Source organism: Chanodichthys erythropterus, chromosome 12 (genome assembly GCF_024489055.1).
Source record: "Chanodichthys erythropterus isolate Z2021 chromosome 12, ASM2448905v1, whole genome shotgun sequence".
Classification (NCBI taxonomy): Eukaryota; Metazoa; Chordata; class Actinopteri; order Cypriniformes; family Xenocyprididae; genus Chanodichthys; species Chanodichthys erythropterus.
The window spans coordinates 27823972-27846388 of NC_090232.1; the positions used below are offsets into that span (position 1 = coordinate 27823972).

The window sequence follows — 22417 nt, forward strand, 5'->3', positions numbered from 1 at the left end:
TCCAGTCCATTACAATTTAGGGCCATGGTATACTTCATTTCCCGCATTCCGCTCAGTCTCGTGCGCAAGCCTTTCAAAGAAACTCCTTTGCCCATGAGCGCGGAAAGACGCGTTCGGTATGCACACGTGCACCGTCCGTGGTCATAACAATAACAATCCTTGAGGTAAGCCTGCTATTTTTATTTGACGGAAAAATGTCTAAAGTACCGGTTGTTCAAAGCTTCAATGGATTCACCGTGTTTTTGTTTTGTCATCTTAATTTGTTAAAGATTTAAGTGAAAAATATTTAGTGTAGGCCTATTTATTTTATGCCTTTTATTTAAATTATTTTTTTCTGTTGTCAGAAACGCTGCAGGTGCGTGACAATTTGATAATGTGAATCCAGGTTCTGTTGTTTATCTGTTCTATGCTGCTGTTTGCATGTTAAAATAAACCCGTGGAAGACACAGACACTCATCAATTGTATTTTTTATTTAATGTCATATGTCATATTATCATCATATAGGCTATACTATATTATAATCTTATCAGTTAATGGTTAATAATCGGATAACGAGCGTCGGTTGTCGGTCGAGAAATTTAACCGAAATATATAGCAATACTGTGAAATATTATTACAATTTAAAATAATGGTATTCTATTATATTCTTTAAAATATAGTATATTTCTGTGATGCAAAGTGTCTGAACAATTATGTTACCTCTATGGCATTTCAATAGGCTTTTAGCTTAAAAGCATGCACATTTGGAGAAATATTGATGGATTCTCATATGTTTGTCAATTTTCTATACAGAATAGTAATAGGCCTATTTATTCAGGATTTATTGTCATCACTGTGAGTGCTGGATACTGTGTTTTCAATTCATACTTGCAGCCGGAGGGTGCTCTGTACACCTTTAGTCCACAAATGCCTGAGCACTAAAGAAGAATAGGCAATCCAGGAACTAACCGAACTAACAGAGGACATAGATCGCTAACTATGGCTATTCAAAACACTTTTCAAGACAATAAATACACGATTGAGACGATGTATACATGTATTGACTCAGAATTTGCGTCTGAATAGCGCTCCCTCCGTGGGTGTGGCCGCATTAGCGGATAATGAGCTGAATCACTGATTTCTGACATGGTTCTCTTTTCATACAGATTACATAAACACAGAATGTTTGTTTTCGATTTGTACGATTTAAAACCTGACATTTCAATGTTTTTTTAGACATAAGTCTAATTTTTTTGTGATTAGTATTCACTAAGTTACAGTTCATTTTCTGAGAACTATCAGATTGGACTTCCTTCAGAGGGAGACGAGAGATCATGCATCATGTTAGTTTTCTTTATTTTACAAAAAGCACAACATTTTGTTTTTATTCTGAGTGTACACAAATAAAAGAAGATATTCCACAGATTAAAATGGTGTATAATTGTATGTGCAATATTAAAAGAGTATTTTGAGTCTCTTTCACACTGGTAAGAAAAAAAAAAAAAAACGCGGTGGTATCGCCGGCGATACCTCAGACCTCAGAGTGTTAATCATTTATTCACCAAGATTAGTTTTGATATATTATGACCACCTTCCTACTATTGTGTTGTCCCCCCTTTTGCTGCCAAATCAGCCCTGACCCGTTGAGGCATGGACTCCACTAGACCCCTGAAGGTGTGCTTTGGTATCTGGCACCAAGATATTTGCAGCAGATCCTTTAAGTCCTGTAAGTTGCGAGGTGGAGCCTTCATGGATCGGACTTGTTTGTTTAACATCACACTGATGATCAATTGGATTAAAATCTGGGGAATTTGGAGGCCAAGTCAACACCTCAAACTTGTTGTTGTGCTCCTCAAACCATTCCTGAATCATATTTGCCTTCGCTGATTGCCTTCTTCCCATAGTGTTACCTGGTACCATGTGTTCTCCAGGTAAGCAATGCACATGCACCTGGCTATACACGTGATGTAAAAGAAAACATGATTCATCAGACCAGGCCACCATCTTCCATTGCTCTGTGCTCCATTTCTGATGCTCACATGCCCACTGTTGGCGCTTTCGTGGTGGACAGGGGTCATCACGGGCACAAACTGCTATGCATTGTGTATTCTGACACCTTTCTATCAGAACCAGCATTAACTTCTTGAGCAATTTGAGCTACAGTAGTTCGTCTGATGGATCAGACCACACGGGCCAGCCTTCACTCCCCATGTGTATCAATGAGCCTTAGTGCATCACGTTAACTCCGATGACCCTGTTGCCGGTTCACCACTGTTCCTTCCTTGGACCACTTTTGATAGATACTGACCACTGCAGACCGGGAACACTCCACAAGAGCTGCAGTTTTGGAGATTCTCTGACCCAGTCATCTAGCCATCACAATTTGATCATGCAGGTTTTGAATGAAATGAGGCTGAGTAAATCATGGCAGATTTTTATTTATTTATTTTGGATGAGCTACCCATTTAACAGTTTTAATATGCATTTAAATGATGACTGATTAATTATATGGCATGTATTTTTACACTAGATGAAATGTCCTTGGGGCAAAGTGAAAAAGCTCAAGAAGAAATGCCAGAGTGGCACCTCTTTGTTAAGGCAATTGCTGGTGATAATGTAGCTGTCGTTTCAGGAGGTCAGCGGTTCAGGAGTTGCTCTTGAATTATCTTTCAACCTTTAAAAGCTGTGAAAAGATATTGAAATTCAAAGAACTAGCACCATTACTTTGTGCTATCATCTCGCGTGGAAGCTTGCAAAGGTGAAAACTCTGAAACATTCTGCTGATTTAAAACATTATATCTGTGATCAAAGCTCAAGGGCATAGCAGGTAACAAAAGTTACCAGAACCAAACCAATGTGATTTATGTCATTTCAGAACACTGACATCTGAGTGAGGGTCTGGGTATCAATGAGAAAAAATATTCCAAGCATGGATGTCTGTCTGTGATTGCAGACTGTTCATCAGCCTGCACCAGAATACTTTCAATAATATATGTGGGTTCCTGCTCTTCAAAGGGATCCTCAGATCAAAAATTAATCCCTCTCCATTGTGCATGCATTGGCCTTGGACATGGTCAATATATAGTTTCCCTTTGAAAAAAACACACGTTTTGCTTTGGTGTTTAGATCTTTTTTTTTTTTTTCTCAGTATCGAACTCAATAAGTCTCAAGCGCATGAAAACACATGTATTTCCCATAGCAAGATGAGCGGACCCAAAGATCACCACATGATAAGGGCCATTAATCAGCTAAACCTTTTAAAGTTCATGCTAGCTAAGAGCAGATTAGCATTAGAGGGCGACTTTAAAGACGACTCTCTGATCTCCATCCATTACATGCACGTGGTGATGTGAGGAAGGCTAGCATGACATGAATACTGAGTAGTCTTTCCAGAGGCATGGAAGCCCTCTCATGCATGTGAGTAATGTATGTATGTCCAGTCATCTGTCTCCATTGTGACCAAAGGCAAGGAAGTGGACCACCTCTTTCTAGAAGAGTCAGGCATTTTGCTTCCCTCAGTGCTGAGCAGTGCACTGAAGGAAGTGGAGCTTTATAAAAGGTGGGTTCAGTCTCATGGCTTAGACTAATGAAACATAGAGGAACTGAAGTTCATGTTCTTGTGTGAACATGAGGGAAGTCACATTCTGCCCTCATCTGTCATAATGACAAAGAAAGATGAGATTTTTTTTTTTTTTTTTTTTAATAACGGAATCCATTATACACCGATTTTTTTTTTTTTTTTGGATTGGATTTAAATTCTGTAAGTTTGTACTAGATAATTAGGGATCTGCATAGTTTCAAAGCTGACTAGTTGGTGGGTTGTCTCAATGACTAGTCAATTAGTCTTAATAAAGCTCTGTATATATATATATATATATATATATATAATTTCTTTGGCAACATTTACATAAGTTTCACTCTTGCATAAAAAGGTTAAATGAGTTCAGTGGACCACTCAAAGGGGTGGGCACAAAATTAGCTATAAAGGAACACTTCAGTACACTACATTATCATATGTTTACTTAAAATGTTTTCATGTTTTTACCCAAAACAGTGTCGTGTGAGCATTATTGAGTGCTAAACAATGTATGTTTCATTCATACTGGAAGCCAAAGAGTGACCTCATGCAGAAAGTCCAAATATGTCTCACAAAGTAATATAACTTATGACGTTCCAGGAAATCCCTTATATGGACAAAGGCATCCAGCTATTAGCTATTGCTGTAGCTGAATTAAAAGATTATAGAAATGCTTTGACTTACTAAATATGAAGACAATAAACACACGATTGAGACAAATTATTTGATGATTTATGAAAATGATTGATCTGTATTCTTCAAGACATCTCAGGTATTTAAAAAAAATAGTATAAAAGTATTTAAGTATAAACATAACATAAAGTATAAAATAAAGTATATTTATTTTGAGGTGAAAGTATTTGATGAACGTATACTACGTGCAGAGAGCATTCGCTCAATATCATCTCATTTTTGACGGAGGTGGCATTTAGCGGGTTTTGCATCTGAACTCTTCATATATATATATAGTGGGTATGGAAAGTATTCAGACCACCCTTAAATTTTTCACACTTTGTTATATTGCATCCATTTGCTAAAATCATTTAAGTTCATTTTTTTTTTTCCTCAGTGTACACACAGCACCCCATATTGACAGAAAAACACAGAATTGTTGACATTTTTGCAGATTTATTAAAAAAAGAAAAACTGAATTATCACATGGTCCTACGTATTCAGACCCTTTGCTCAGCATTAAGTAGAAGCACCCTTTTTGGTCTAATACAGCCATGAGTCTTTTTGGGAAAGATTCAACAAGTTTTTCACACCTGGATTTGGGGATCCTCTGCCATTCCTCCTTGCAGATCCTCTCCAGTTCTGTCAGGTTGGATGGTAAATGTTGGTGGACAGCCATTTTTAGGTCTCTCCAGAGATCCTCAATTGGGTTTAAGTCAGGGCTCTGGCTGGGCCGTTCAAGAACAGTCACGTTTTGTTGTGAAGCCACTTCACGTTATTTTAGCTGTGTGCTTAGGGTCATTGTCTTGTTGGAAGGTAAACTTTCGGCCCAGTCTGAGGTCCTGAGCACTCTGGAGAAGGTTTTCGTCCAGGATATCCCTGTACTTGGCCATATTCATCTTTCCCTCAATTGCAACCAGTTATCCTGTCCCTGCAGCTGAAAAACACCCCCACAGCATGATGCTGCCACCACCATGCTTCACTGTTGGGACTGTATTGGACAGGTGATGAGCAGTGCCTGGTTTTCTCCACACATACCGCTTAGAATTAAGGCCAAAGTTCTATCTTGGCAAACTCCATGTGGGCTTTCATGTGTCTTGCACTGAGGAGAGGCTTCCGTCAGGCCACTCTGCCATAAAGCCCCAGCTGGTAGAGGGCTGCAGTGATGGTTGACTTTCTACAACTTTCTCCCATCTCCCGACTGCATCTCTGGAGCTCAGCCACAGTGGTATTTGGGTTCTTCTTTACCTCTCTCACCAAGGCTCTTCTCCCCCGATAGCTCAGTTTGGCCGGACGGCCAGCTCTAGGAAGGGTTCTGGTTGTCCCAAACATTTTCCATTTAAGGATTATGGAGGCCACTGTGCTCTTAGGAACCTTACGTGCAGCAGAACTTTTTTTTTGTAACCTTGGCCAGATCTGTGCCTTGCCACAATTCTGTCTCTGAGCTCTTCAGGCAGTTCCTTTGACCTCATGATTCTCATTTGCTCTGACATGCACTGTGAGCTGTAAGGTCTTATATAGACAGGTGTGTGGCTTTCCTAATCAAGTCCAATCAGTATAATCAAACACAGCTGGACTCAAATGAAGGTGTAGAACCATCTCAAGGATGATCAGAAGAAATGGACAGCACCTGAGTTAAACATATGAGTGTCACAGCAAAGGGTCTGAATACTTAGGACCATGTGACATTTCAGTTTTTCTTTTTTAATAAATCTGCAAAAATGTCAACAATTTTGTGTATTTCTGTCAATATGGGGTGCTGTGTGTACATTAATGAGGAAAAAAAATTACTTAAATGATTTTAGCAAATGGCTGCAACATAACAAAGAGTGAAAAATTTAAGGGGGTCTGAATACTTTCCATACCCACTGTGTATATATATTTATATTTATATATATATATATATATATATATATATATATATATATATATATATATATATATATATATATATATATATATATATATATATAATATGTATGTATGTAGATATGTAGATGTGTGTGTTTTGTTGGCGTTTGGCAGTCTTTGCTGTTATTTTTTTTGTTTTTTACAGTGAAGGTGTTTGATCATAATAATTAAAGGGATAGTTCACCCAAAAATTAAAATTTGATGTTTATCTGCTTACCCCCAGTGCATCCAAGATGTAGAGGACTTTTTTTCTTCAGTCGATCGCAAATTATGATTTTTAACTGCAACCGCTGCCGTCTGTCAGTCAAATAATAGCAGTGATTGGGAACTTGAACAATAAGAGTTGAAAAAACTTCCATAGACAAATCCAAATTAAACCCTGTGGCTCGTGACGACACATTAATGTCCTAAGACACGAAACGATCGGTTTGTGCGAGAAACCGAACAGTATTTATATAATTTTTTACCTCTAATACACCACTATGTCCAGCTCCGTTCAGCTTCCGGCTAGTGAGGTCGAATCGCGCTCTGACAACGGAAGTGATGTCTCGCGCTCATTGAAGTATATGGGCGTGACATCACTTCCGTCATCACAACGCGTTTTTTGACCTCACTAACAGGAAGCTGAACAAAGTTGGACATAGTGGTGTATTAGAGGTAAAAATTATATAAATAATATTCGGTTTCTCGCACAAACCAATCGTTTCGTGTCTTAGTACATTAATGTGTCATCAGGTTTTAATTTTGATTTGTCTAAGCAAGTTTTATTTACTGTTATAGTTGAAGTTCCCATCTACTGCTATTATTTGACTGACAGACGGCAGCAGTTGCAGTTAAAAATCATAATTTGCATTCGACTGAAGAAAAAAAGTCACCTACATCTTGGATGCACTAGGGGTAAGCAGATAAACATCAAATTTAAATTTTTGGGTGAACTATCCCTTTAAGGAAATACCTTTAAAATAACAGTGTTTTTCTGCAAAGCGTGGCAGAAAAATGCTTTTTGCAGTTTAGAAATCATGCATACATAGCAATTTTATTGCAATTTCAATTAATTGCACAGCCCTAGTCCTATTTGTTTTATATGTGAGCAGTTAGAGTTGTCAGAGTGTGACCTAAATGTTTGACACTGTCAGAACATTGTTGAAGACTAAGAGTCATTGTCAAGACTATTAATTTGCCATTGCCGAACATGTCACAATCAAAGACAAAATTCATGGCCAAAATCGTACAGTGTGCAGGGGGCTTAAGGCAAATTAAAAAACATTTTGATTTGATCAGTCTCACTAATAGACTAATCAGTTGTAGGATTACTAGTTGGCCATCGTGATCCACCTCTAATTTGAGCAAATTTAAAAAAATAAAATAAAAAAAAAGTTAAATTTTAAAATTATTGAGCTAAGAATGGACATAAAAAAATGTGTTTTGAATTGTACACATTGCAAATTGTGTTGCTTACAGATAAATCTTGAGTTAGTAATATAGCATTTTAGTGTGTATATATGTGTGTGTGTGTGCGTGCTTATTTGCTTATGTCTGTGTGTCACACAGATACTGGGATCTTCCTTAACCGAGCAGTGCTTCACAATCCCTCTTAGCACTTTATCAACCCACAGCTTTGTGCAGAGTGGAGTCTGTGCTGAGTTCAAGACCTCATGAAGAGTGTGAGTGGGCTGAAGAAGTGGAGTATGTGTAAGTTTATTGAGGTGCTTTGCTGTATCGATCACCCGCCCAAGTCCCTCTGAAGAACATGCCAACTGGGTGTTGAGAAATGCAATTTAAGATTAGGCCAAATATATCATCCGACGACAGGCCCCAGTTGTTCGCTGAATCCCATGAAATATGTAGAGATATGTCTGTGGAGAAATTAAGTTAGCGCTTTTTGAATAGACTTTGTCATCAAGCACAGAACTTGTGAAAGCCTATTTAAACTGTCGTCTATAAAAACAAAAATGCTGACCAAGATGCCTTTCCGACCTCAGAGGGTTCTATTAAAAATGATTTTTCATATTTGGTAGAAAAGGCCATTTGAGTCAGAGGCAGTGATGGGTGAAGATTGCATTTATTCAATGATGTTTAAGTTTTACAGTGAAACAGTAGCCACTTTGTTTTGGTCGTCTTGACCAAATAAAATGCTCTGTGTCAAGCGTGGGTGTTTTCAGTCTGCTTTCTCTCCATTACATGTCATCTCGGTTTGGGCCAGCCACAGGCCCACTGATCATTTAGAGAATGCTGTCAGCAATCTGTCAAAGACTTGACAGATCTTTAACAACCTTCTTTACTGGCACACATGTTTACAAGTCCCTATAGTCACATGGCATTTGTACAGTCATCAGACTCACATGCTTACATGCTTGATGAACACATGCTTCTCTCTCCTGTTGTTGTCATCTCTGCCATGTCATGTCTGAGGTTTGGCTCTATATCAGAGCAGATGGACTTTGGCTAATGACCACAGCCTTATGAAACTAGAGCTGAGCCATTAAATTTTGTTTACTTGTCATGTGCATTGTTTGGCATGACTCTTGGGCCTACTACAGTATAACCCCTCCCCTCCAGACTTAGGGGCCCAATGGGAAACCTCTTGCACTCCATCCATACAATTATCCATCCATCCGTCCAAATATTCCGTCCATACATCCTTCCATTAAAGCTTTATATTTCAAATAAATGCTGTTTCCACACAAAAAAAAAGTGTTTTCAACAATGCTAATACAAAATGTTTCTTAAGCAACAAATCAGCATATTAGAATGTTTTTTTAAGGACCATTTGTCACTGAAGACTGAAGTAATGGCTGCTGAAAATGCAGCTATAATAGAAAATAGAAAATATTATTTGTAATATTACTGTTTTTACTGTATTTTTGAGCCTTGGTGAGCATAGAAGACTTCCTTCAAAGACATTTAAAAATCTTACTGACCTAAACTTTTGAACAGTACAGTATATACAGTATATACGCTTTTTTTTTTCTGTATATATATATATATATATATATATATTTTTTTTTTTTCTTTTTTTTTTTTTCATTGCAGTCAGTTTAGACTGAAAATATGACTGTAGTTTCAGTAGGCTGGCTCTGAGTGCTAGGTTGTAGAGAATGCAGCGTACTATGGCAGTCTTCTGTATGTTGCAGAGCGTGTACAACATCATTCCACTGCTATCTAGGCACCAACATCTGCTCTTTAAAATTTCGAAAAGTACTCTCGTCTGGGTATGTGCCCAATTTTAATGCTTTTCACCATCATTTGATCCTCATGTGATGACTGATACCATGATTAAATAATTGGAAACAAACATTGCTCTTAAATAAAATAGAGGAAAGCAGGTGGTAATTGGCCAGTGTTAACTGAGCCAGGCAAATAACACTAAGTTTTGTGAATAATGCACAATGTGTAATGAGCTTAATTTGCATAGAAAAGAGACATGTTTACACTAAAAAGAATGATGGTGACTTGATTTAAACACTCAATGCTTTTAACAAAATGTAAAACTGGATTGTGCAGGTATTTGAAATGATCCAAAACAAACATCAAAATCAACAAAAAATGGGTCACTGAGCACAAAATTAAGGTTCTGCCCTCTGACCCTCCCTCTGAAGAGGAGAATGTATTAACATGGACTTGGGAATTTGAAGGAACTGTAGAGATTCTGTATGGATGAATGGTTTCTGATCTTTTATCAGGTGTTCTCCAAACTCATCAGATATTGTAGGAGAAGCTGTTATCTTGGCAAAAGAAGGTTGCAAAAAGTATTGTAACAAAAAACAAAAAAACAAAACAAAAAACAAAAAAACAAATGGATTAACAAATGCAGAGGCTTGTTCATATTTACCAAGGGTGCCAATAATTCTGACCATGACTATATTCCTTCATGGCTGCATCATGCCATGCACATAGGATCTGTGTTGTGTTTCATAGGCATAGTTCCCTCTGTGGGATCTCACAAGAATATGTATAATAAGACTTTTTATAGTCTGTCAGTTTAATTTAAGTCTGCTGTGTGTGTGTTAGCTTGTGAGTATGAAAAACATATCAGTTATGTGTCTTCATATAACACGTGATGTTAGTCACTGTGATGTTGCTTAGCCTAGATGGTCATCTGGCCCCTGACATTTCCCAGAGCAGTGGACCGTAGATGGACTCCACTGTGTCAGGTCATCTTTGCATCATTCTAGAATTCATGTCTCTTCATTAAGTGTGCCACGCTTGTATATGCGTGCTAGAGATTTTTGGCCATCCTGTAGAAGTGCCACATATTATGTCTTATGTCACTTCTTGTTCATATCCCACCATGCTTTTATTTGAAATTAAACAAGTAGTCTAAACATCCGCCTGCTGGGATATCTCAGTTTACTAAATCATTATAATTTTTGTGTTATTTTTTTATCTGTGGGAGGTAACTATTATTAGCAATAGCTTTGTTGTGAAAGGACCGCTCACAGTCCTTCCCAATCAATGTCCATTACTGTAATAACTCTTTGTGATGGTGAGTACGTCAACTCACATTAAACACAGTGAGATGTGAGTTGGCTGGCATGTGCTGAGAGAGATCCAACAGTCCATAGTCCAACAGGTGTTTATAATTTATTACCTTGGACATTTTAGTGATTTTTTTCTTCTTTCTATTCTACAACAGCAGACATCAGTGCATCCTAAATGTTTTTTTTTTTTTTGTTTTTTTTTTTTAGTATGTAATTGGACCCTGATTTTTGTTTTGTGCTTCTGCGTTTGTTATTGTACTCAAGCTTGCAATCAAAAAGACATAACAGACACACACACACACACACACACACACACACACACACACACACACACACACACACACACACACACACACACACACACACAAAAGCAAAAGGCATTTTTACATAAATGTAAAAACTCTCCTGTTGTTGACCAATCATTTTTGTAAAAAAAATTGTAAAAATTCACAATGAGCAAATTGTCAAAAATGTTAGTTATTTTCATGTTCTCTGTTAAAAAAACCTTCAAAATGATGTATGATTCATTGGAAAATCCGACAAAAAATGATTGAGCTACACCTGTTTGAAGTCGATAGAGTCAGCATAGTCAATTTTGAGAAAAATCGTATTTACGTTTTCTGAAGGTTCCAAAACTATAACTATATATATATATATATATATATATATATATATATATATATATATATATATATATATATATATATATATATATATATATATATATATATATTATATATAATTCAACTTTTCTTTCCATGATCCCACAATTGTTTGATTAACATTAATGAAACAGACAGCATGATATGTTAAGACCTACTGTACCACACTGATCTAATAATGTTACACATCAGATGTTTTTCCCCAACAGGTAACCAAACGTTCATTTAAGAAGTAACAGATCATGTTTGCATGAATACTCGCCAAGACAGATATTTTGAAATATTGTGATTCAATGTATACATGTGTTTATATCAGGATCGCGTGCTGTCTTTTTATGCATATGCGAGGGTCAGCGCACAGTGCACGTGACGTGAATTTCACCATTAGAAGAGTATGTGCGTACTGTACACGCACCTCTGGATTTTTGTAACCTCGCGTACTTTGTACGTGCAAGGTCGCACATGCGCATTTATTTATTTATTTTTTTTTTTTTTCAGTAATTAGTTTATCCACAAGGTAGCTACCATGCCCTGAGGGCATTGATTCACAAGGTAGTCAAAGAAAAACTGCATAAACAGAACAGACTAGGGTAATCAACTGTCCGGCATTTTGCAGCACAGTCCCGAAACTGGGAGCTGTGTCCCGCAAGACTTAAGTAGTGTCTGTATTATTATTATTATTTATTTTTTTTGTCATCCCTGAAATTTTAATACCACAGTAAGAAGTATAATAAAAACTGTGACTGCCATTTAAAAATCTATTTGCACAGCCGTCATGTTCTAGCTGTGAGAATATCCAACCAACCCAATTGTAAAGAGATGTTTTCCTGCTGATGACATTTGAGTGGACAGCACATAGGAATAAGTGCGGGCCTCATCGAAGTCGGTAAACACAGCTACACCAGCAAGGATTTCATCTCACATGCTGGATAAGAACCTCAAGAGCTGCTCAAAGCTGCCAAAATTGATGATTTATAGCACGTCATCATCCATCCTGATGCCAAATATTTCTAATGAATATGCGCCGATCTAATGGAAGCTTGATCTGAAATGGTCAAGCATCTACAGAAAAATACAAGATATTCTCCATTCATTTTAACCAATGAAAAGATTGATTCAGACACATCAACTTTCAGACACAACATTCTTCTCATGTTAAAGGGATAGTTCACCCAAAAATGAAAATTTGATGTTTATCTGCTTACCCCCAGTGCATCCAAGATGTAGGTGACATTTTTTCTTCAGTCGATCACAAATGATGATTTTTAACTGCAACCGCTGCCGTCTGTCAGTCAAATAATTGCAGTAGATGGGAACTTCTTCTATAAGAGTGAATAAACCTTGCTTAGACAAATCCAAATGAAACCCTGCGGCTCGTGACGACACATTAATGTCCTAAGACACGAAACGATCGGTTTGTGTGAGAAACCGAACAGTATTTATATAATTTTTTACCTCTAATACACCACTATGTCCAACTCCGTTCAGCTTCCGGTTAGTGAGGTCAGATTGCGCTCTGACAACGGAAGTGATGTCTCGCGCTCATTGAAGTATATGGGCGAGACATCACTTCCGTCTTCAGAACAGGTTTTTTGACCTCACTAACAGGAAGCTGAACGGAGTTGGACATAGTGGTGTATTAGAGGTAAAAAATTATATAAATACTTTTCGGTTTCTCTCACAAACCGATCGTTTCGTGTCTTAGGACATTAATGTGTCGTCACGAGCCGCAGGGTTTCATTTGGATTTGTCTAAGCAAGGTTTATTCATTGCAGTTCCCATCAACCGCCATTATTTGAATGACAGAGGGCAGCGGTTGCAGTTAAAAATCATCATTTGTGATCGACTGAAGAAAAAATGTCACCTACATCTTGGATGCACTGGGGGTAAGCTGATAAACATCAAATTTTCATTTTTGGGTGAACTATCCCTTTAATAGTTAATTTAAGGCAATTTCTATGGCATCATTATAATGACAAAAGTCGAGAGCGCATTCTTATAATGCGAGAGCACATCAAATGCACAAGCAGGAATCTCTCCGCTCACAGGCGGATTCCCTTCTCGCACAAAAACTGGATGCGCTCTCTGTCTCGCACAGATATTACATGTGCATGCTCAAACTTTGTCCTCCTGCATGTGCACTCGTGAATCTAGAATTGTTTTCTCTCCAAGATTTAATTTTGCTAGAAGCGCAACATTATAGTGTGGGCACCCACCGGCAGAAACATGAATCGGCGCATATGCAAAGTTTGCAAAGCTGTCAAAGTCTCACACTTGTCCTGCATTGCCCCGCAAAATTACAAATCAATAGCCAGGTGGTCACCCTAGAACAGACCGGAATGCATGCAAGCTACAGTGACCATGAAGGCCTACATAGACGAGAGATTGTGCGAAGAGGTTAGAAAGTACCCACAGTTGTACAACTCTAGCATGAAAGAATACAAAGATGTTTACATGGGTTGTAAATCGTGGCTCAAAACTGCACATGCGTCGAATGCCTGTGTATGTGCATGAGTCAAATGAAATATGCTTTGCAAGGCTGTGTGTTTGACTGTGCACGTACACTAGCGTACACGTAAAAAAAAAGTATACCCAAGGGCTTGTGGCGTCTTTGTGCACATGCATCGGATCTGTCAGTCGGCGTGAGTGAGATTATTTTGTTTACATCAAGAGTTTGAAAATCAATTTCAATGGTTCAGACTCATGCCATTGAGAATTTGCTATGAATATTCACAAAGTTAGAATGCTGCACTTTAAAACGATACCAAGGTTGTGCTGAGCGGAAGTGCGAGTCATCGAGAAGTGAGCAGAGAAAAACTGCATTTTTCCTCAAAAATGGAAAGGTACTCCTCTCAGAAAACATACAAATAAAGACACTTTTATATGTTTAATTGCTACTGGGAGCATTGGGATCGCTAGACGAGGGCTTAATGAAGTAATTTTTACGAAAACCTCAAATTCGACCAAATTTTTTCTCTTTTTTGCCTTTAGCTCCAAATTAGCCCGTGCGCATTCTGACTCCTTTCACCAACACGGGTCATATATTTCACCTACAAAAACTTTTTTACATACAGCTTTATTATGAAAGGTAAAATTATTTGTGTGTGTGTGTGTGTGTGTGTATAATAGGGGTGTGTGTGTTGTTGTTTTTGTTTTTTTAGAAGTTTTTATATTGATAAACTGCTTATATGCTCATGGATGTACTTGTGGTTGAGTGGGAGGAAGTACCACAACTGAGCGATTCATCCAAGATTCAGACTGATGGCTCCAGTGATCAGTAAAGTCTGATTCGCTAATCAATTTGACTGAATTATTAAAAAGTACAGCACCAATCAAGCATTATATTTGGCAGATGAACTGCACATTTTTAAGGACAGTGTAATATAATGTTGTCTTGACTCGTTAAACTTAATACATGCTACACATAAAAAATAGCTACATGTTTTTTTCCGCGCAGCTTCACTCCTGAATCGCTCTGCAGAAAATGCTGATACAGATTTGTGGAGGTGTATGATGGATGGTTTATGACGGAAAGGGTATACCTTGGATGGCATCACTCTTTAATGTTCTCTTTATTGTAAAACATTTTCTCTCATTAATTTGCTTATTTGTACTAAGTCAAAGTTTGGCTTCTGTTTTATTTATTTATTTGATAATTGTTTTCCTCCTTCTGATGTTCATGTAATGCTGCATGTATGCCTAAAAGCAGGATTTCAAATAAAACTGGCAACAAAAAAAATCTATGTTCTAACATTCCCCATGGTCTGAGGTGAGAATCAAATCCGACTGTAAAATGCTGATTCACTCCCTTAATTAGAGGTATTTGAGACAGTCGTCTCACCCTCTCATCCCCAGCTGTCTGCTCAAGTGACGTGTGAATCTTAAGCCTTCTCATACACTAGCTATGACTAATTACCGAATCTCTCTTGTGTTAGATGTCCTGGACCGTTTCTAATCCAACAAGATGCTTCACTTCAAATTGCTGACAGAGAAAAAGCCAGCATTTGTGCTTTGCTTAGCTTTTGTACTCCAGCTTTTTTTTTTTTTTTTTCTTCTTCTTCTTTTTTTTTATTTATTTCCTTTATGTTCACAAAAATGCGAGCCTTGGTAATTATGGGTCATTTGCTGGGTTCTTTGCGTAATTAGAAGGTTTAATTGTGCTCCGGTACAAGGGAATTAGCTAAGCTTTACTCTCTAAAGTGAGCCCCATGCTTCCGCTGGTCTTTGTGAGGCACTTTCACTCATCGCACAACTGGCTTACTGACATCAGTCAATTAGGGCCATTCATGGAAACTCAAGTGCCTTTTTTTGTTATTTGTTCGTCTATTTGATGAGTGGACAAAAAAGTTGAGTCTCTGTTCCTGAGGGTCAATTATATGTACTGAGTGGCTCATTCTGACTCTCTGATGGCTTTTATGATTCTAGATAGACCAACATGTGAGATAACATGCCTACTTGGTCGATTGCATGGAAATGCATGGTCCCTGTTGTTTTAAATTCTACCAAGAGCATGTCAAAGGATAATACAAAGGATAATGTATCTTTCTGTAAGTAAACATTGTGCATTTAATTATTGTGCATTTTTGTGTACATCTCATTTGCTGTCATTAAATTGTATTAGTTATCAGCATTAAATTCATCATTGGCCACCTTGATTTCTAGATATCAGGATCTGACGTCAATTTTGATCTCAATTTTGTTCTAAGTTCACTTTCTTTACAGTACAGTAAGTCCTTTTTTTAACATTCTGCTTTTATGTCTGCAAGAAATTATATGCCGATACGTCGTACTGTCATCATGATCTAGATCAGATCGCAATTTTTCAAAGATCAGTTCTCATCCGCAGTATTGTAATTTAACATTTTAGGTTTAACAACACTGTTACGTGTTCTCGTTTTTAAACTAATTCAACATTTACTAATGGTCTTGTATAATTATTTATTACGTGCTGTTATGGTCATTAAGACGGAATTTCAATTTTGTTGAGCACACCCTAAACGTACTCCAATCTCAGCGAAATTTGGTTTGTTTCCATTTCTCATGAAGGAGAGTTGACAGGGCAGGTGAGAGCGGAAGATTTCAAACGTCCAAAAATAAGGATATATATATATATATATATATATATATATATATATATATATATATATATATATATATATATATATATAATATAATATATATATATAATATAATATATATATATATAAAATACTGTGCATGTACAACAGCAAGAGCACATTTGTTTGTATTCTGTTGTAATGATTTCATGAAAACCGGTAGCAAGTCAGCAAAAGCAATAGAGAATTGTAGTGCTCATCTGATAGAGCCGTCTGTGTGATCCATGACTTGACTGATAACAACCACAAGGACTGCTCAACAAAACTGTAATTACAAATTACAGCATCATATCTACATATCTATAATATCTACTAACAAAATGAAAACTCCTGCTCAAGTATGTATGTGAGACATTACTGTTGTAAGATGTGTCATATTGTGGTTCTTACAAATTGTCAGTGGCAAATGGTGACAGAGTAGAAGGATGATGGCTTATGTGACATTGTCACATTGCGACATTGATATTTGGCTACTTTCTGCCCACAATGTTGTCTATTGAACTCGATTTTGTTGTGGTTTTGTTGAACTTGGATGCTATGAATGAATGACTGAGAGGACTAAAGGGAGAGATCTAGATCAAGAGACAGATTGCCTGACATTTAAACTTCTGAAAAGCACTTGACAGCAGCTGTCAAACTCTTTAACAAATCATCAAAGCTTTTATTCAAACCTTAACCCTGATACATCCTTTGCCCTGTATAAAATTGTCTGTATAAGAATAAGAAAATCATTATCGTCTCCATAATATCCTCTAATATCCTACTAAGTAGTGGGGGAAGATGCCTCCCTTAAGAAAAATGATGTGGGGGGGTGTAACATACAAACTACCCTACCCTACCCTACCCTGTGTACTATTGCATTTCCAATATTTCATTTTTCCATCTCCTGCTTTTGGATCTTCTCTCTACAGTTAGTCAGTATTCTGAGGGCAAATCTCTTTGAACATTCATATGTTTTAATTGATTAGTCTTTTCTGATTCTGCCTTCACAGTGTCTGGTTTTTGAAGACGCTCCAAATGGAGTAAAGGCGGGTCTGGCAGCTGGAATGCAGGTGGTGATGATCCCAGATGATAACCTGGACCGCAGCCTCACCCAGGAGACCACCTTGCTGCTCAGAAGCATGGAAGAGTTCAGACCAGAACTCTTTGGTCTTCCAGCCTACCCACAAGGACAGTAATAATAGCAGTGATTTAAATTCCACTGTTATATCCTGTCAATTTAAAAAAAAAAAAAAAAAGAAAGAAAGGAAGGAAGAAAGAAACAGGCTAGCAGTGTTAGCTCCTGCAATCAAAAACAGGAGAAACTAATCTCTACCATTATTTCTGTCAGCCATGGATTTGCTGTTCAGGGACAAAACAGAATGCTGATTGTTTCGATTTTTTTTCTTTTTAGACAATCACAACTCTGAATCTATTTCCTTTGACCACCCGAATGACACAGAGACAAATTTTGATTATGCTGCTCAATTCGCCTCTGTCAAACCATTAGGCCATATTGACATTTTGCATTTCTACCAATTACAGGGTATCATTTTCTTTCTTTCTTTCTTTCTTTCTTTCTTTCTTTCTTTCTTTCTTTCTTTCTTTCTTTCTTTCTTTCTTTCTTTCTTTCTTTCTTTCTTTCTTTGAATGCAGTTGGTACTGTTTTGAGCGTTTGTGTCTCTGTGTATAAATCTCCAATTTGACGAAAGCTCACAACTTACCGGTCATGGTTTAAATTTACAGTAGGTGACGGTTTAACAATCCCGCTCGACCAGTCGTATTTTCTATTAGCGTTACCTTTCCTCCTTGCAGAGGTCTATTAAAATACCAAAGAGATTTTTGAGTTTGAACCATGTGGCGTAATCCAATAAAGGGATTCGAGAGCACAGTCGTCTTTCATCTTCTTCCAATGTCCGCCCTCACAGAGCTGGAGTTAGCATGTTCACTCACTTCAGCGCTGTCCAACATCTCAGAGAGTTCAAGCCTGTCTTCTTTCAGCCTTCCCCTCTGGTAAGAAGAAAAGGGATTTTGCCAGAATCCACTTCGTCCTCCACATATGCCATGTCCTTTCATCCATAAAGATGGGGTAATCTGGAAAGCTTTTCCTTTTTTAAGATTTTTCACTCTATGAAGGTCTTTTACATGTCATTTCACACCTGAAGAATCTAAGGCTCAGGGTGTGACTGGGGCATGTGTTTGTGTGTGAACACCGGTGTTAGAAATTAACTTTTTTTTATATTAAAGAAAAATATTTCCTCAGGTGGAATTGATTTTCATGGGCATTTTTACCTTTATAAAGTTTTTTTTCTTTTTTTTTTTCTTATTTTGTCTTCCATATAAAACATAAAGTATTCTCCATTTGCCAAATACTCCAGTTGAATTCATATAAAAATGAAACCTGTCATCCATTTGTTAAATACTGCAGCTGAATTTTTAATTGAAATAAATTATCAATCAACAATAAGCACTCAACCATTTTAAATATTAATTTTAAATTTTAAATTATACTTTTCCGCTCCCTGTGTGAGATTATACAGCTCTTTACTCTCCAAACAGATCATTAAAAAGGCTTAGAGCATAATATCACAAAATATACCAAATGTTAGCAGGCAGGTAAAAATTCACTGTTTTAAAAATGTGGGGCACTTTTGAACCAGATCCCTGGTTAACTTTTGTCCTTGGTACACATTTCTGCATGTATTGGAAGTTCTTTTGTGTGCAGTGCAGTCATTTAAATGTGTTGCCATGGAGAATATTTGTATGGCGTATCAGTAATTCCATTATGTTGGTGATTGTTTGATTGATTGAATGAGATTGAATAAATTTGAAGCAGGATTTGTAGTGCCAATTGTAAGCACACTGTATGTGTATACATATGTCTGTGTATTAAACTGTTACCTCCATTGTAATGAAGCATACAGTACTTGAATGAAGCACACTTTGTGTATTCTGTTTTTGTTATTGTTGTTGTTTTTTGTTTTTTCCTCTCTTTTGTAAATGTCTAGCTGAACAAATTAAATTACTTATCTAATTGATCCCTTGAGATTTTTATAACATATGACTCATGCACATTGGAGTTTGACATATAAATCTGAGCTAATCTTATATACAGTAAAAACATTTTAGTTAACAGTCATTGCATGAATTAATTTAATGAGACAATCTTAAAAACACATTTTAAAGTATTAAAATGTGCTTTTCTAAATTTAAGGCTGTAAATTATTAAATTTGATTAAATATTACGGTAAAGTCCATTTGACCAATTGATTCCAAATCACTGAGTCAGTAGTTTTGCTCATAAGTGTGCACAAATGTCCCTTGTGTTTAATGATATACTAATGCTGGTCATATAATTAGAATATCATCAAAAAGTTGATTTATTTCACTAATTCCATTCAAAAAGTGAAACTCGTGTATTATATTCATTAATTACACACAGACTGATATATTTCAAATGTTTATTTCTTTTCATTTTGATGATTATAACTGACAACTAAGGAAAATCACAAATTCAGTATCTCAGAAAATTTGAATACTAAGACCAATACAAAGGATTTTTAGAAATCTTGGCCAACTGAAAAGTATGAACATGAAAAGTATAAGCATGTACAGCACACAATACTTAGTTGGGGCTCCTTTTGCCTGAATTATTGCAGCAATGCGGCGTGGCATGGAGTCGATCAGTCTGTGGCACTGCTCAGGTGTTATGAGCCCAGGTTGCTCTGATAGTGGCCTTCAGCTCTTCTGCATTGTTGGGTCTGGCATATTGCATCTTCCTCTTCACAATACCCCATTGATTTTCTATGGGGTTAAGGTCAGGCAAGTTTGCTGGCCAGTTAAAAACAGGGATAGCATGGTCCTTAAACCAGGTACTGGTAGCTTTGGCACTGTGTGCAGGTGCCAAGTCCTGTTGGAAATTAAAATCTGCATCTCCATAAAGTTGGTCAGCAGCAGGAAACATGAAGTGCTCTAAAACATCCTGGTATACAGCTGCGTTGACCTTGGACTTTAGAAAACACAGTGGACCAACACCAGCAGATGACATGGCACCCCAAACTATCACTGACTGTGGAAACTTTACACTGGATCTCAAGCAACGTGGATTGTGTGCCTCTCCTCTCTTCCTCCAGACTCTGGGACCCTGATTTCCAATGGAAATGCAAAATGTACTTTCATCAGAGAACATATCTTTGGACCACTCAGCAGCTGTCCAGTCCTTTTTGTCTTTAGCCCAGGCGAGACGCTTCTGACGCTGTCTGTTGTTCAAGAGTGGCTTGACACAAGGAATGCGACAGCTGAAACCCATGTCTTGCATACGTCTGTGCGTAGTGGTTCTTGAAGCACTGACTCCAGCTGCAGTCTACTCTTTGCGAATCTCCCCCACATTTTTGAATGAGTTTTGTTTCACAATCTTCTCCAGGGTGCAGTTATCCATATTGCTTGTACACTTTTTTTCTACCACATCTTTTCCTTCCCTTCGCCTCTCTATTAATGTGCTTGGACACAGAGCTCTGTGAACAGCCAGCCTCTTTTGCAATGACCTTTTGTGTCTTGCCCTCCTTGTGCAAGGTGTCAATGGTCATCTTTTGGACAACTGTCAAGTCAGCAGTCTCCCCCATAATTGTGTAGCCTACAGAAATAGACTGAGAGACCATTTAAAGGCCTTTGCAGGTGTTTTGAGTTAATTAGCTGATTAGAGTGTGGCATCAGGTGTCTTCAATATTGAACCTTTTCACAATATTCTAATTTTCTGAGATACTGAATTTGGGATTTTCCTTAGTTGTCAGTTATAATCATCAAAGTAAAAAAAAAATAAACATTTTAAATATATCAGTCTGTGTGTAATGAATGAATATAATATACAAGTTTCACTTTTTTAATGGAATTAGTGAAATAAATCAACTTTTTGATGATATTCTAATTATATGGCTGTATACAGCACCTGTATCAGTAAACATAAATCAATATGATTAAATATGATTCTTAAATAAATAATTTAGTATAAATTTTAAGTGGAAAACATTAATTATTTCAACTCGGAGTTTAATGTATTGTTGCAATGTATCATCAGAAGACAAATCAGTATTTTATTTACTTTTTCTCTTTATGTTCTAGCCCAGGGGTCTCAAATTCAAATTGGGGGGCCGTTTCTGTGATTGACACCTCATAGGAGGTCCATATTAACATTCAAGCGCAAGAAAGTGCAACATTTCAGAAAATTTACTTTCCTTTGCATTATTTCTCATTTACTTCAAATTTCATTAGGCCTACTAAAATATTTTTATACGTATACTATAAATATTTTATTTACCATACTAAATGTAAACAGCAGTGTCTCTCTCATTGTTAGAGTGTAATATAATTATATAATACTATTACTAATATAATACTATTAATTTACTAATATAACACTAATATAATACTATTAATTACAATAGTCTGGTGAAACTTCTCACATCCAACAAGGTGCATGGAATAAAAAAAACAGTAATTTAGAAACAAAAACAGCAACACTTGTGGCGTGGAGGGGTCAGAAATAAACAAAAAACTGGAGCTATATATCAACTTTATTTTGCCAAAAAATAAAAATCTCTCATTGTTACATACATTATTAGTTTTTAACATCTAGTGGAAGTATTTTCCCTTATTTTACGTTAGCTTAAATAACATTGAAAACTTGCACTGAACAGCCCTGTACTGAACAAATACAATCCCTGAATGCATTTGTACCTACACTCCTCTGTTTCTTGACAGACACCTGGCAGCGCATTTGTCCAACATGCCGTTTGAGCATTGGTAATGTTTAATGGTTGCATCGGACGCGTTTCGGTGGTTTAAATCGACGCTCGTACCTTAAAGTCGAGTGATTTTACTGTAATTTAGGCAAGCGCGCTCATAATAGAAGCGACGCGGTTGAGAGAGCGGCTCATGGTTGCATAGCAACGACAGACGCCACTGGAGCAAAAGCGCTTTGGAAAGAAGGAAAATGCGGCGTGGCCGCTTATGTGACGCGATATGTGAATGCCCCCATAGAA

At 37.1% G+C, this 22417-nt stretch overlaps 1 protein-coding gene across 1 annotated transcript in view; it reads left to right on the forward strand.

The window, feature by feature from the left end:
- Positions 1-19387, forward strand: part of pudp (pseudouridine 5'-phosphatase) — a 34135-nt gene extending 14748 nt beyond the window's left edge. The window contains exon 4 of the mRNA XM_067404367.1: positions 17393-19387. Within this exon, the coding sequence (XP_067260468.1) occupies positions 17393-17578 (186 nt within the window). The 3' untranslated portion in view covers positions 17579-19387. The remainder of the gene's footprint in view (positions 1-17392) is intronic.
- Positions 19388-22417: the final 3030 nt, after the last annotated feature.